Raw genomic sequence first — 14,158 nt, forward strand, 5'->3', positions numbered from 1 at the left:
GAACTACTTGATATACAGTTTAGTTAGTTAGTTTAGTCCAGTGTTTCACAACCTAGGGGTCGGGCCCCTTCAAAGGGTCACCAGATAAATCCGAGGGGTTGTGAGATGAGTAATGGGAGAGGAAAGAAGAAAAAACAAGTTCTGATACACAAATCTGTTTTCAGCTTGTGGACTTTTTCTCTAATCTTTGATTTGTGGTGAAATATTGGATCATTTGAACATTTATTGAAATGAAACCATGTGAGAAGTTTAGAGGGAAAAATCACTATTTGGTGGAGCTGTTAACAATTCATAGACATCTGAAATGCGACCCGACTACACACTGCTTTTTATAAGACGTCAAAAGCCAAAAAGGTTGGAAACCACTAGTTTCATCTTTAACAATGTGTATTTTAAAAGCTTGTTATATTATCCATTGTGTCCAATCTTCATCTGAAAAGTAACTAAAACTGAGTAAAAAGTAGCATAAAATGGAAATACTCAAGTATAGTACAAGTATTTGGGTAAATATACATAGTTACTTTCCACCACTGTGTGTTTGTGTGTGTGTGTGTGTGTGTGTGTGTGTGTGTGTGTGTGTGTGTGTGTGTGTGTGTGTGTGTGTTGCTCTGTCCTGGCCTGTTTTTGCTCCTCTGCGTTGTTGTTTGCAGATGTTTATTAGCATTTTCTATGAAGCTCCGCCTCCTGCGCTCTGATTGGACGCACTGTTACCGGAGCTGTCGCCTCGACTCCGGGAAGGTTTCCTCTGCTCTGTCAGTCCCGTCTTCAGCTGCGGACCGACCGGCTGCAGCGCCTGGCTCTTCGCCTTTTGTTAGCTAGCTTGGAAAGCACCAAGAAAAAAAGACAGAGCCGCATCCATGCAATAGCACACTGTTTTTGGAAAATGATCATCTGTACGAATAAAATGGAGTACCCCCTAAGAACCCAACGCCAGCGAGTCCAGAAACAGGTAGGTTAAAGCTGACATTAGACGGAAATGGTGAAAAAAATAGTTTTAACACAATTAAAGCTAGCGGCTAACTGGGTAGCCTGAGTAACGTTCATTCATTTGCCGAAGGGATTATTTTATATAAAAGAAAAACATCCTTAACCAGCATTCGGCTTTGTTGCTTTTTTAAAGCTTTAAATAACTTGTTTGGTCAAGCAGCAGACGACATGTTAAAATGTTAAGTTTGTTTTAACCTCTGAACTTTTCTAACAACCGTTAAAGCGGCTGAAGCTAGCGACTAAAAAAATACTCATCTTCTCATCCAACTAGCTCACTTAGCATAGAAAACATGATCGCTGTTAGTGTTAAATCTCACTTAATTAACGCCTAAAAACATCTTTTCGTGATTGTATTAAAGGCTGGGAATTGCCACTTACCTTTAACATCATTAAAACATTTTTATAGTTGACGTCTTCAGCCGTTAAAATGTACAATTAAAGCTCGCAGCGTTACGACAGTGCGTTAAAAAAACGAGCGTTAAATGACCGTTAACGCTAAATATGAACGTTTGTATTTTTTTTCGCTTTCTATTCTGTGTTTTGTGGCTCAACATCACAGCGGCTGCACAAACAATGTAACCAGACGCTTTTGTTGGGTCAACAAAGAAGAATTGGGCTCTTTTCTGTTTATTTGCGGTCATATATATTTTTTTTAATCTTGTATTTGTAATTAACTGTAACGCAGAGATGCAGTAACCGTTGGTGTAAGCTGTAGGTGACGATGACATCATCTCAGGATTTGGGAGAAAAGTGTCTGTCAATTAGGTGGCTGTGAAGTAATGCAGTGCCATTATTGACCATAAATGAGATATAAGGACGGGCGAAAAGGACATAACAGTGTAAATGGTTTAATACATGAACGCTGAATAGGACTGTTGTGTTTTTCCTGTTTGCCGTCCTGCTAAACATTGCCGACTTTTCATTGTGCTGTTTTTTTTTTTTTTTTTTTTTTTTTTGCTTTGCTGAACTGGACTGCCAATCAAAGTTGTTTTTCTCCTCTGTCGCTGCTTTTCACTTTGCAACAGAATGGGGGCGCTGTCTCAGAGTGCAGTCCAAAAAAAGACATGTTTGCTGCAGATTAGAGTCCTGAAATGGAGCAAAACAGGGAGGAATGTGAGCAGCGAGGGATTCAAAAAATCTTCCACTTTTCAAGTGCTGTCTGTGTGACTTTCCAACGCCTTACACACACTGGTTGCTTTTCATCTTCGGTGTCATTTAGCAGCTATAACACTGCACATGACATTTGAAAAACATTATAATTAGGGACAAACATTTAGTATATGGGTTTAACAAAGAGAAAATAACCCCATGAGTCCAACTACTTAAAGCACAACAAATAGTTGGCAGGCATATTAAGCGCCACCAAATGTGAGCAGCTGACTTTGATATGATACACTACACGCCCCTGGCATGTTTGTGAATGATCAGAGTAATGAATTACCCTGTTATCAGTGATATCATGTTGTTTGTTACTGCGTCTCCCCCTTGCCCTACCTGCCTGCCGTGTTTTCTGTCAGGTTCAATCACTCATCTTGCTGTATGTGGACTTGCCTCTGTCTGTCTGTTGTTTTTCATCCTGCAGCACAGTGTTTTGTTTGTCTTGGTTTGTGTTGTATGTGCTGTCCAACCCAGCAGCTCCTTCCCTCCCCTCTCCTCTCTCCTCTCCTCTCCAAAACCTCTTTGGGCTGCAGCTGGTTTGTTTTGCGCTACTCCCTGAGTTCAGGTTGCAGAGCCAAAATTGCCCCGGCTGCTTGTGTTTCCGGTGATGAAGGGGCGAGGAGGAGGAGGCGGGGGGTGTGTGTGTGGGGGGGCGGGGGGGTGAGTTAATGCCGCCAGGACGCCGGAGCATGATAAGGATGGACCCCCTCCAGGCTCAATCGGAATGCAGATTGAATGTCCTTCTCCTGTATCTGCAGCAGCCCCCCTCCTGCAGCCCACCAACACCACCACCACCGCCACCACCACACACACACACACACACACACATGCAGACAGACACTACAGGCGCACATACACGTCTCATCTCAAGCTGACACATTTACCCTTGGAAGACAGCGGCATCATTTTTCCACTTCTTTATGTGTCATCTTAGCCCCGGCACTCTTCCTCGTATTCCTGCGCGTACATTGCTGCTGTTTTGTTTGTCAGCCTGCTATCAAAGCCTGTCTTTGTCTCCGTTTACCTTTCCTCCCCACGGTGACGTCACCCCTGTTTTTCATTTCATTGCTGCCTCTTGCACCCGCTCTGATCAATAAACAAATGACCTCTCCTGTGTTGGGAAGGGAGGATTTTTATTTATTTATTTTGAATGTCAAATGATCTGCACTTGTTTGTGTTATTTATTTATTTATTTTCACAACAGGCCTTCAGTGAGCTGTTTTTTAATCTCTCCAGTCAGGCCGCAAGTTTGAATTCATCTTGTGATTTGAATACAGCAGTGCTCTAATATCAACATCGTCGCCTCCTATTTGTCACCCTCAAGCTTGTTTTCTGACTAGAAGAATAGCTGTGTTTCAAAATCGGTCGCCGCCGGGCGTAATGTAAGCAGAGTTAATAGGTTTGTGTGCACAAAGCCTCAATGTGCTTGTGCTTTATTAGACTGTTTGCATCTTTGTATATGTGAAACCAAAATATGCTTTGTAATACCAAACACAGTTGTCTAAATGATGATGTGTTCCTTTTTGCTTTATATATCTACCCACACACGCTTGTTACCAGTTCTTCTTTTTTTTTTTTTTTCTTTTCATGCGGGTATTTTTTTCATGTGGGTGGACAATAAGGATTGTATCGCCTTATCAAAAGTCCAGCTTTGTGATTTGTTTTCAGGCAATAGAGATGAAGTGTGGATTGTGTGTCTGGGCACAGCTTTGACAAAGAACGTCTGTCTTAACTGTCTTCCCCTAGTTTATATTAGTCAGACGTATTGATTAGTTCTGCTTCTTTAAATATTCTTCTTGTGTGGCAAAACACTGAAATATGAATTGCCTCACTAATTCAATCTGACAACCAGGAACAAAGCAAAAGACGTCCCCTATGTTCAAGATAGAAAGAGCCCAGAGAATTCAGGGGAGTTTCAACATCTTGGGAAATTTACATTAAACGCTGCCATAAACGTGCTGTGTGATTACTCGAACTGTACGTTTTTAGCTGCGTTTTAAATCTGCTTTCATTTTAAGGTGTCAGCAGACTCTGTTAAAACTGTAGGATGTGTCATTTCCTGCAGTGCCAGTGCTCACGTCAAGCGTAGTTCCTGTTTCAATTTGACTTCTTCTGTCGTATTTGTCCAGACATGTTTACGAAATTACACAAAACACCAATTTCCTTTTTGATTTTTTGAGATGGCAGTGATGGCAATCTCCTCAGTCTGTATATGAGTAAGTGTTGTCACTTATTTTACTGCTCTCGTCACAGTTGAAGACTAATTATATGACAGTTAAATGGTCACTGGCTTGTACACAATTGTTTTTTGTTTGTTGTTACATTTCTGTTGATTATTTATGTGTTGTCCTCAGTGGATTTTGTCACATGGTTGTGCAGCTCAGTCCTGTGTGGGAGCAGTAACCTTTTGCTGAATTCATCCTCATACAGAAATTTAGTTTTGTTTTGCTCTCTGAACAAGGAGCTGCAAAACAGATCAAAGGCGGATGTCTTGCTTGAGGACACTTTAGCAAAATCAATACCTGTAATGTGTACGTCTCACCTTGATAAGCTCAGTGGGAGATCTTACCAGTGACTGTCGTTCTGTGTGTTTCCAGTCTGAAAGGTTTCTGTCTCTGCAGTCTTAATATCTGGGGAGTCTTCCTACTGTAGCTGTTTGGGAAACCTGCTGAGTACATTTATTGTTTTGGGTCTATATTGAATGTGGAACTGTACATCTAATGTGACTGTAGTGTAATCAATTAATTGTGTAGTTTTTAAAACATAGTACAGTACAGCACCCAATGCGACATCATTGCTTTGACCGACCAACAATCTCCAAAAAAATCAGAGAAAAAGCAGCAAATCTACATCTGCAACTAACAATAATAATTATCGATTCATATGCAGATGATTTTCTCGATGAATCGTTCAGACTATGAAACTTATGGTACTTAAAGCACTTAAAGTACAAAGAGATGCTGATCCCTGATTTCCTGAGTCGAAGGCAACATCTATAAATGTCTTGTTTTATCTGACCAACAGCCCAAAACCCAAAGATATTTAATTAACAATGATATTAAACAGAGAAAAGCAGCAACTCCTCACATCTGAGAGGCTGTAACCAAGACATTTTTGGCATTTTTGCTTGAGAAACTACAGAAATTAGTGATCTGAAATTAGCGATCTAATTTCAGTAGTTTTTATTTGGCTCAACTAATCGGTTAAATGACTAATTGTTGCAGCTCTTAGTAAATCCTCAAATGTTATAAGCTGAAACCAGAGAATTTTAGGCTTCTCGCTTGATAAATGACTTAAAACGATTAGCTGGCAGTTAATTTTCCATCAATTGACTAATCATTAATCACCTAATTGTTTTCAGCACTAACTAAATGCGATGCAGTAATTCTCAAACATTCTGCCAAACACCGACAGCATGTTAATACAATATAGTGAAATTTTTTTTTTTTTCTCCTATAAGAATCTGTGCTCCTCTTCTGTTTTGTCTCACAAAATGAACAGAGTGTAGTTTAGCAGATTATTGATAATCAGATGGAAGTATAATTAGTTAATGTTGCAATCCCAGCTTACTCTGGAGTGGCAGACTGGTCCGTCTACACAATAAGTCCTTAACAAGTCGTACTTAAAGCGTTTCTTCTATATGGTATTGCTCCCTAAAATGCTGGCCGGTACAAAGCCCTCCTCCTTTAGCCAGTTAGTGCTTGATGGAGCAGTAACCCAGATTCAGCAGCTCAGCATACTAATCAGTAGCTCTTGTGTTTGCAGAGAGATACTTGTGTGAATGTGCTCGTGTCAATAGGTCTTTGATTGGCAGGCACCTGTGTGCTCTACGCTCCCTCCACACACTTTCCGATGTGCGCTGACAGACGAGAGCGGGTCGGGGTCCGTGTCTGAGCTTGTTGCATTTACAGCCAACTACTTTTTTTTTTTTTTTTAAATCCTCCTGCTCCTTTCAGATCTTTTTTTCCTGTTTCCTGATAGCAAATAGTGGATTAGGAAGCTATAAATACCAGATAGAGATGGATTTGTTTAATGTTTAACATGTTACTATAATGTCTTTCAGAATCTTAGCGTGGACTGTATATAGGTCGAGAGGTGGAGCCTCTTGTAGGGTCAGGAGGAAACCTTCATCCACTGCAGGGAGAAGTGAAATACCACAAGGAGCTACCAGCCAGATAAACATGGTGCTGAATGCCAAAGAGCTGTACGGGGCTTAAATTAAGTAACAAGGCCCGCTAGTCGCCATTTGCTCCATCTGACATAGTTGAAGTGTCTGTGATATGACAGGCCAGTAATAAAACTAGATAGCGGTTTGTGCTGTTAAAAGGAGAAGTCTTTGCCAACATTCGCACAGTTCACTCTGCAGTGAGCCATTTGGCTTTGATCAGTGCTGTGCACTCAGGTTTCACATGCAGGGGAACTGGGTCCTCACTCGTGGCCGCGCTCCCAAACACCTTTTCCTAGAGGCCATTGTATGATGGCGAGAGAGGTAATAAATGGCTGTGCTTGCGAAGGCAGGCCAGCTTCCCCTCTCACCATGGGTCTGTTTCTCTTGGCGTCTGGTTCCTCAGCCCAGTCACTCCTTTGTTTGTGTGTTTGGTCTCATCCACTTCTTTGCTGCTGCGGAGCTTCCCTCTCCACGGCCTCCCAAACCCAACTTTCACATTAGTTCCTTCATCTGTGGTTCCTCCCAGCGCGTAAAACCCCCATCCAAGGGACAACTTTGGGTGTTTTTTTTCCTTTTGTCGATTCACAACATCCACTTTTGTTTCACAGAAATGACATCTACCACATACATATCTGTCATACACGGTGCTCGATTCATCCACATTTTATTATAATGTAGTGTTTGAAGGATCTGATCTGCTGTAGCTGACATGAGTGTCTGTGCGCCGGTTGAGCTCCCAGCTGAGCACCACTGTTTGCTTGTTTTATTCGGAGAAAGAATAATGAAAGGAATGCACCCACTTGCTGTTGGCGCCGGTGTCACAGCATCGAGGCTGCTTCTCCTCAGATGATTTAAGGTGTGAAACATGACTCCAGTCCAAAGCACAGGCCTCGCCTGTCACCACATGGACATTGATGTCCAACCTGATCTATAATTCCTCCAGAGGAAAGCCAGCTGTGCCTCAGTGGCTGTTTTATCATCCTGTTTGGTTTAAAGGGAGAGATTACATGTATGCACACACACACACACACACACACACAGCACATGTTTGTAATCATTACACAAGAACCACTAAACTAATGAAGACATCTATAACTCGCTATGGGCACTTTGATAATGTTGATGACTACTAGGATAGCAGCTAATAATCATTATCAATGAATCTGCTGATTACTTCCTTGATTAATCGATTGTGTGCTCAATGAAATGTTAGAATATTGTGAAAAATGTTTGTAATTTCCCATAGCCCCAACTGTACAACAAAAAAACAAAGATATTCCATTTACAATGATAAAAAAAACAGTGAAAAGTATCAAATCATCATCATTGGTGACGCTGGAACCAGCATATTGTGAGCATTTTTGCTTGAAAAATTGCTGATATGAGGAATAGATATCAAATTGTTTTTATTTTCTGTTGCTTGACTAATTGATCACCAACTTTTCAGTCAGATGTTTCGGCTCTAATCGCTGCTGCCTCAGCTTCATGCGTACGAATACAATAAATAAAACTCATTCACAGCTCGTACCATACTAGCAAACAGCTCAAGGTTTTAACTTTTCTCTTTTCTCTCCCCCTCCTCCTGCTTTGTGTAGGTGATGGTGAATGGTGAGAGGGAGCGAGTGTCACTGCTGTTCACGAAGGCTCTGGTCAGCAGGGGGAGTGTGGACGCCGTGTCCCAGCAGATGGCCTCTCACCCTCAGTACTTGGAGAGCTTCCTGCGCACACAGCACTACATCCTGCACATGGACGGTCCCCTGCCGCTGCCCTACCGCCATTATATCGCCATCATGGTCAGTGACCTGGCTGCCCTCACCAATCATCTCACTGATGTAGTTAAACAAACACATGGTGGTTTGAGAAGCTGTAGAAGGTCTGGGTTTAGTCCGTTACGGCTGCAAGAATCACCAGGGATCATTTTAGTATTATACGAAATTAAAAAATAACATGCTCTTCTGTTTGAGTTGGTCATTTTCCTAAATCCGCCTGCTCGATTTTCTCCTCTCATGCCATCCAGGCTGCTGCACGACATCACTGCAACTACCTGGTGTATCTACACTCCGCCCAGTTTCTGAGGGTGGGTGGGGACCCTCTGTGGTTGCAGGGTTTGGAGGCAGCACCCCCCCGCCTTCGCCTCCTTGACCACATCAACAAGGTGCTGGCCCACCAACCCTGGCTCACCGCCTGCTCACACATCCAGGTACAGCAGAGCAGCGCACGGACGAACCACAGATTACATCATGTAGAGTAAACGTTTACATATTATCACTCAACAGAAATACATCTTCAGAGAACTCTGATAGATGAGTGTAAAGGTTAAGTTAAAGTTACACCTAGTTGTTTAATTATTGTTTCTCTGGACTGAAGCTCTTTGTTGATGTCTGACCCTGAGCTCTTGTCTCTGCTCCCTCCAGTCTCTGCTGAAGTCGGGCGAGCAGTGCTGGTCACTGGCTGAGCTGGTGCAGGCCGTGGTGATCCTGGCTCACTGCCACTCCCTCTGCAGCTTTGTGTTTGGATCCGACACAGACTCAGACTTTGCCCCCCTCTCCAAATCTCCTAACGGTACCCCGCCGACCTTCTGCCCCTTTGATGCTGCCAACGGCAACACCAACGTGCCTCAGTCGCTCGCCGCTCCCTCTGAGCACATAACACGACGACGGGTAACAGTTCACACTTGATTTCATTAAATTAAAGAGAACGGCGGAGCAAAAGACTCAGTGTTTTTGCAAAAAGAAAAAAAAATTCTGTACATGTTTTGAACATTTGTAACGCTAAGAAACCTTCAAAGTGAATTTGATAAATGTTCAACATCTATTAAGTGGAAAAAGATGTGAAGGTTTGTGTTTAATGTAATAATATTTTTTTTTCATGCCTCATTTGAGATGAGATCAGACTGCTGACATACAAAAAAAATACCATTGAAAATTACAAGCTAATGCTGAAGGGCTGCAACTAATGAATAATTTCATTATCGATTAATCTGTTGATTGTTTCTACAATCGACTGATTATAATTTTAGTCTATAAAATGTCAGAAAATAATGAATAATAATCAAAACAGATGTCTTCAAAATGCACATTTTGTCCAACTTACAGTCCAAAATGCAAAGATGTTAATTTAAAATTTAAAAATTGAGAGAATCAGTAAATCCTGACATTTAATAAGCTGAGACTGTTTGATGTTTCTGCTTGTTAAATGACTTTAATTAATTTTGATTTTATTGCCTATTGACTACTCAATTAATTGATTAATAATTTCAGTGTTATTCTACGGTATTCTATACACGCTCTTGTTGACATTTAAACAGGGTTTCAGTATTTAGGGTGGACTTTGCTTACGTAAATAACATTTACATAAACACTATCTGTGGAAACGATCTGTTACAGAAAAGATTCAAATAAACATGATTTATAGTGTGAAATATGTGGTTCAGTTTGTCCAAGCGTTTCTTTCTGAGCATTACATATTAACTCATTTAGTATCACTCTGATTTAAAGAGCTCTTTGTGTAAATATGAGAGGAATATGGGAGGGATACAAATTAATATATATTCTCTAATGGCCGCATGATCAGATTATTATGTGGTGCTTGTTGTTTGTAAGATAATTAAAAGTTAATTAAACTTCTTCCCTACATTGTCTGATATTTGCGTTGACAGTCTCTGGACTCAAGTTGTGACATGGTGTGTCTGAAGGAGAGGATTCAGAAGTCTCAGGAGGAGCGAGAGAAGAGAGAAGAGCGCCTGCTGCAGACCCAAACACTCCAACAAACAGGTACAACAACACACAGACTAAAACTGCACATATGTTCCCTCTGACTTCTAATGTTTATCTTGAACGTTACATTTAGGTCACATGGTGTGAAACTTGAGCAATTACCACTCATCAGCCACACTTAGGGATACGCTCTCTGCTCACCACTCTGCTTTCTCTCCTTCGCTTTCAACATCTCTTTTTTTAGATATGGAAGAAGAGGAGGAGATGATATGTTTTTCTGACCCGTCGCGTTTTATCACAGACCCTGACTTTTGCTATCAGGAGTTCGCCCGGAGGGAGGAGGACCACTTCCAAGTATTTAGAGTTCAGGTGAGGACGTAGCATTTGCAAAAGTATCAGTGCCGCAGTCAGAAGCAGTTTGAGTTGACCTCAAGTGGGCAGCGGCCAAGTTAAGATGTAAATTATATGTCGCTGTCAGGCAAAACAGGCTGATAAATAGTAGCGTTGACATTTTAACACATCAGTTTGGCTCACAAACCCAAATGAGTTCCTGGAAAGAAAATTACTCTTGGTTGTGTACACATACACACTTGCAATTTTCCTTGATGTTAGAAGCCAGAAGTACTTGGCTGTGGTTGGTCAATTAAATTAGGTTTATAAGTTTGTCGTTTTACATCCGTGTAAGCTCTGAACACACTGAGTTTGGAGTAGGACTGTGACTAAGTACAATCGTCAATTAACCTGCACATTATTTTCCCAAATAATTGTTAGTTAATTAATTGTTTTATTTTAAAAAAGTCATAAAATAGTGAAAATTGCCCGTTCTAATTTCCTAGACTCCAAAGTGGCATCTTGAAGTCACTTGTTTTGTTTGTTTGCTTTAACAGTTTATCAAATATATTCAGTTTATTATCACATGAGACAAAGAAAAGCAGCAAATCCTCACATGTGAGAAACTGTAATTAGGTCACATTTGTCATTTTTGCTTAAAAAAAAAATCAGATTAACTGATAGATTATTTGCTGTTGGCCAAATATGTGGTGCATACAGGCTCATTCTGCTGCTACAGGATCTTAAAAATGCTGACTCATTGTACTGATCTTTGCAGGACTATTCATGGGAGGACCACGGCTTCTCCTTAGTCAACAGATTGTATTCGGACATCGGGCACCTGCTCGATGACCGATTTCGGAGTGTGACCACCCTCCCGTCATTGCACAGCCCCGACCTGAAGAGGGCCATCTGGAATTACATCCATTGTGTGTTAGGAATACGGTGAGACTCTATCTTTGATGCAATAAAAGTAAAAACACCCTTCTTCTCTTTGTGTTTGGTTAATAAATCTGTTTGTTTGTTTACAGGTATGATGATTATGATTATGGAGAAGTGAACCAGTTGCTGGAGCGGGATTTGAAGCTGTACATTAAGGCGGTGACCTGTTTTCCGGATGCCACCAAAACTCCAGTGTGTCCTTTGAGTTGGGCTCTACTTAAACCTTCAGAACGGGTGAGACGACGCTTTTTGACACATATGTATCAAACTAAGTGTAAGTTTTAACCCTCAGTCCTCCTCTGGCGCTCCGTGTATCATCTCTCACTTTCTCTCCCTCAGATACACGTGAACTTACTAATCATGGAGGCCCGGCTGCAGGCGGAGCTTCTCTACGCCCTGAGAGCCATCACTCAGTACATGATTGCCTAAAGTGCTCGGAGAGGCACGAAGTTGAAACTCTCCGCCGGTACAGAGAGACGCGAGGACGGACATCTTAGCAGCTGACAGCCATGTGGGACGAGAGCGGCACTTTTAAGGACACAGAGCACCATCGTTTTGTAGCTGTGCCTCATGAATGTGGTCTTTTTTTTTTTTTTTTTTTTCTTTTCTCAGATTAAATGTATTTATACCATAGTGTGCCACACTCTATCGCCCCCCCTCCCTCCCCTCCCAGCTCCATCCCATCTGCAGAGTCTCTTACTGCGATGTCCTCCTGTGGAACATCTCGGCTCTCGAAGGTTATGTGCAATTATTACTAGAGTTGTTTTAATTTTTACCTGTTTTGTGTTCCAGCTCCGTCTGTGAGAAACTGCTTTATCGCAGCAGTGTGTTACCAGTGGCCAATACTCCTCTTTTTAGTTTGATCAGTCCTTTTTGTATTAACTATACTGCCCCCCTCCCCCCCAAAAAAATCCTTTTGTACAAGTTATATGAATGTTATTGGGAGACCAGGGCCTCTTTTTTTTTTTTTTTTCTGGACAATCCTATTCAGTGTTTGTGGACTGTGAAGGACGACAGTTTTGCTCTCCCTAACATTTCGTATTAATGCTGGTCAAGAACAAAACACAAAAGTGACACTGCTGGAAGTTATCACATCACTATAGTTTCTTTTAATAAGCACTTTTTAAAACTTTATATATTTATAATGCAAGGTAGCTCGTTAGTAGAACTTGAGACGCACAGTGTTGTGGGTCTTAACGCCTTTCTTCTCCACTGTATGACGTCTATTGAAGATTTTTAGACTGTTTGTCCACAAACTTTCAGACTCGCTCTTTGTTTTTTTTTGTTTTTTTTTTTTTCAACCCCAGATGTTTGAGTGAAGATCGAAGATATTTCAGAGAACTGTTGCTCCTTCTGTTATTTTCAGTTCAGCGCTGATACGCAGAGTCTGAAGTTAATGACGTTTGCTGTTTAAAACACTCAAATTATAAATGAAAAGAAAAGAAACTGAAGAGGTCAGTGAGCTGTTTCGAACAGTGACGATTAAGCTGAGCCATTCGCAAGATGATTGTTATGTTTTCTTTTGTACTGACGTGCTTCAGACATGATCAAATCAGAGATTGAATTGCAGACCAAAGGTTTAAAAAAAAAAAAAAAAAAAAACTCAACCTTTCATAACCGTAAGTCAGAATCCATGGTACAATTTGCAAAGCAGAACAATGTGCTAACTAGTTGTTAAAACACTTGTATCTTTTTTTCATTTTGTCATTTTTACAGTTTTTGTAAACTAGAGTACAACTTTGTTTTGTTTCTGGGTGTGACGGTAAGACCTGCTTGTTGTGCTGCAGCCTGGTTTAGAAGTAGAAGACTGTTTTTTTTAGGGTTTAGGCATTTAGTAACTGCAGGATGTAGGAAAGAAATAGACGTGCATATCTACAAAAGCAAAAGCGTTAACGCAGGTGCCTTCAGGCTAAAACTGGAGTGCTGCTGAAGTGGAGGGATGTGACTACTGTAGGCTGAATGTGGGCTTCGGTTACAGCTGGGAAACACCCCCCCCCCCCCCCAATAAACTGAACTTTTCCCGCATGTATGGGGGTGGGTGGGTTTTTTTCTGGGTGACGGTCAGCACCGTTTTTGATGAACATTACAGCTGTGAATGGCCCGTGTTTTCTATCACACACCTTCTACAAGCCCCAGCATCTCAGCAAAAGAGCCTTTGACACAGATGGATGTTAAAATCGTTCGACTTTAGCAGATTTAAAAAAAACAAAAACAAAAATGGACATTTACCTAAAAAAGTAAATAAATAAACTAACCTAAAAAAAAAAAAAAAAGAGAGAACAAGTGAAAAGACAAAAAAAATGTTTTTGAAAATGTGAAGAAATGTTTTCTATAAAGATGCTCTATGAAAATAACTCCTGTCTCCTGTTTTCTGTTTTACTGTCATCTCCTCCAGCATCTCTTAAAGGATCAGATGAGTGATTTTGTCCGTTTTTACAAAGCAATCACTCAATTTTTAGGCTTATTTTGTACCACTTACACATTTGATTGAATAAGATAATCACAAATTTGCCTTTACAGAGCTTCACAGTCTGCACATCATCTATCCTTAGACCGTCTGTTCAGATAAGGAAAAGTTTCAATTGTAGATTCATTTGAAGGTGCACCTGCCTCCGTCTTGTCTCCACTTTCTAGGTGATTATAATGATCTAAACACGCCGAAATTGATGAAAACCAGCAGCTGTCAGGGAGGGAAGAAGAATCACTGAAAACAAACAACCTTGTGGTCGGCAGTTTATAAAACTTAAAAATTGATAATTAACCTAAAATTAACGTGGTCCTTAGAGATCCTTATATAATTTTCAACCTCATCACAGTGTTTTTTTAGTTGATGGACTTGAGCAAACTATCCAGGAAG

The 14,158-nt window shown here is 40.9% G+C and overlaps 1 protein-coding gene across 2 annotated transcripts; it reads left to right on the forward strand.

Annotated features, from left to right (window-relative positions):
* The first annotated feature begins 749 nt into the window (after window positions 1-749).
* sesn4 (sestrin 4) lies at window positions 750-13,306 on the forward strand. Of its 2 annotated transcripts, none has more exons than XM_042419696.1 (9): window positions 750-949; window positions 7,909-8,106; window positions 8,331-8,513; window positions 8,728-8,973; window positions 9,972-10,086; window positions 10,331-10,398; window positions 11,138-11,304; window positions 11,391-11,535; window positions 11,641-13,306. In XM_042419696.1, the coding sequence occupies exons 1-9, from the start codon at window positions 884-886 to the stop codon at window positions 11,728-11,730; spliced, it is 1,278 nt and encodes a 425-aa protein (XP_042275630.1). In that variant the 5' UTR covers window positions 750-883; the 3' UTR covers window positions 11,731-13,306. The 2 variants fall into 2 exon arrangements, with proteins under 2 accessions (XP_042275630.1, XP_042275629.1); XM_042419695.1 differs by having other exon boundaries at window positions 753-949; window positions 10,274-10,398.
* Window positions 13,307-14,158: the final 852 nt, after the last annotated feature.

The sequence above is a fragment of the Thunnus maccoyii genome, chromosome 8 (genome assembly GCF_910596095.1).
Source record: "Thunnus maccoyii chromosome 8, fThuMac1.1, whole genome shotgun sequence".
NCBI lineage: Eukaryota > Metazoa > Chordata > Actinopteri > Scombriformes > Scombridae > Thunnus > Thunnus maccoyii.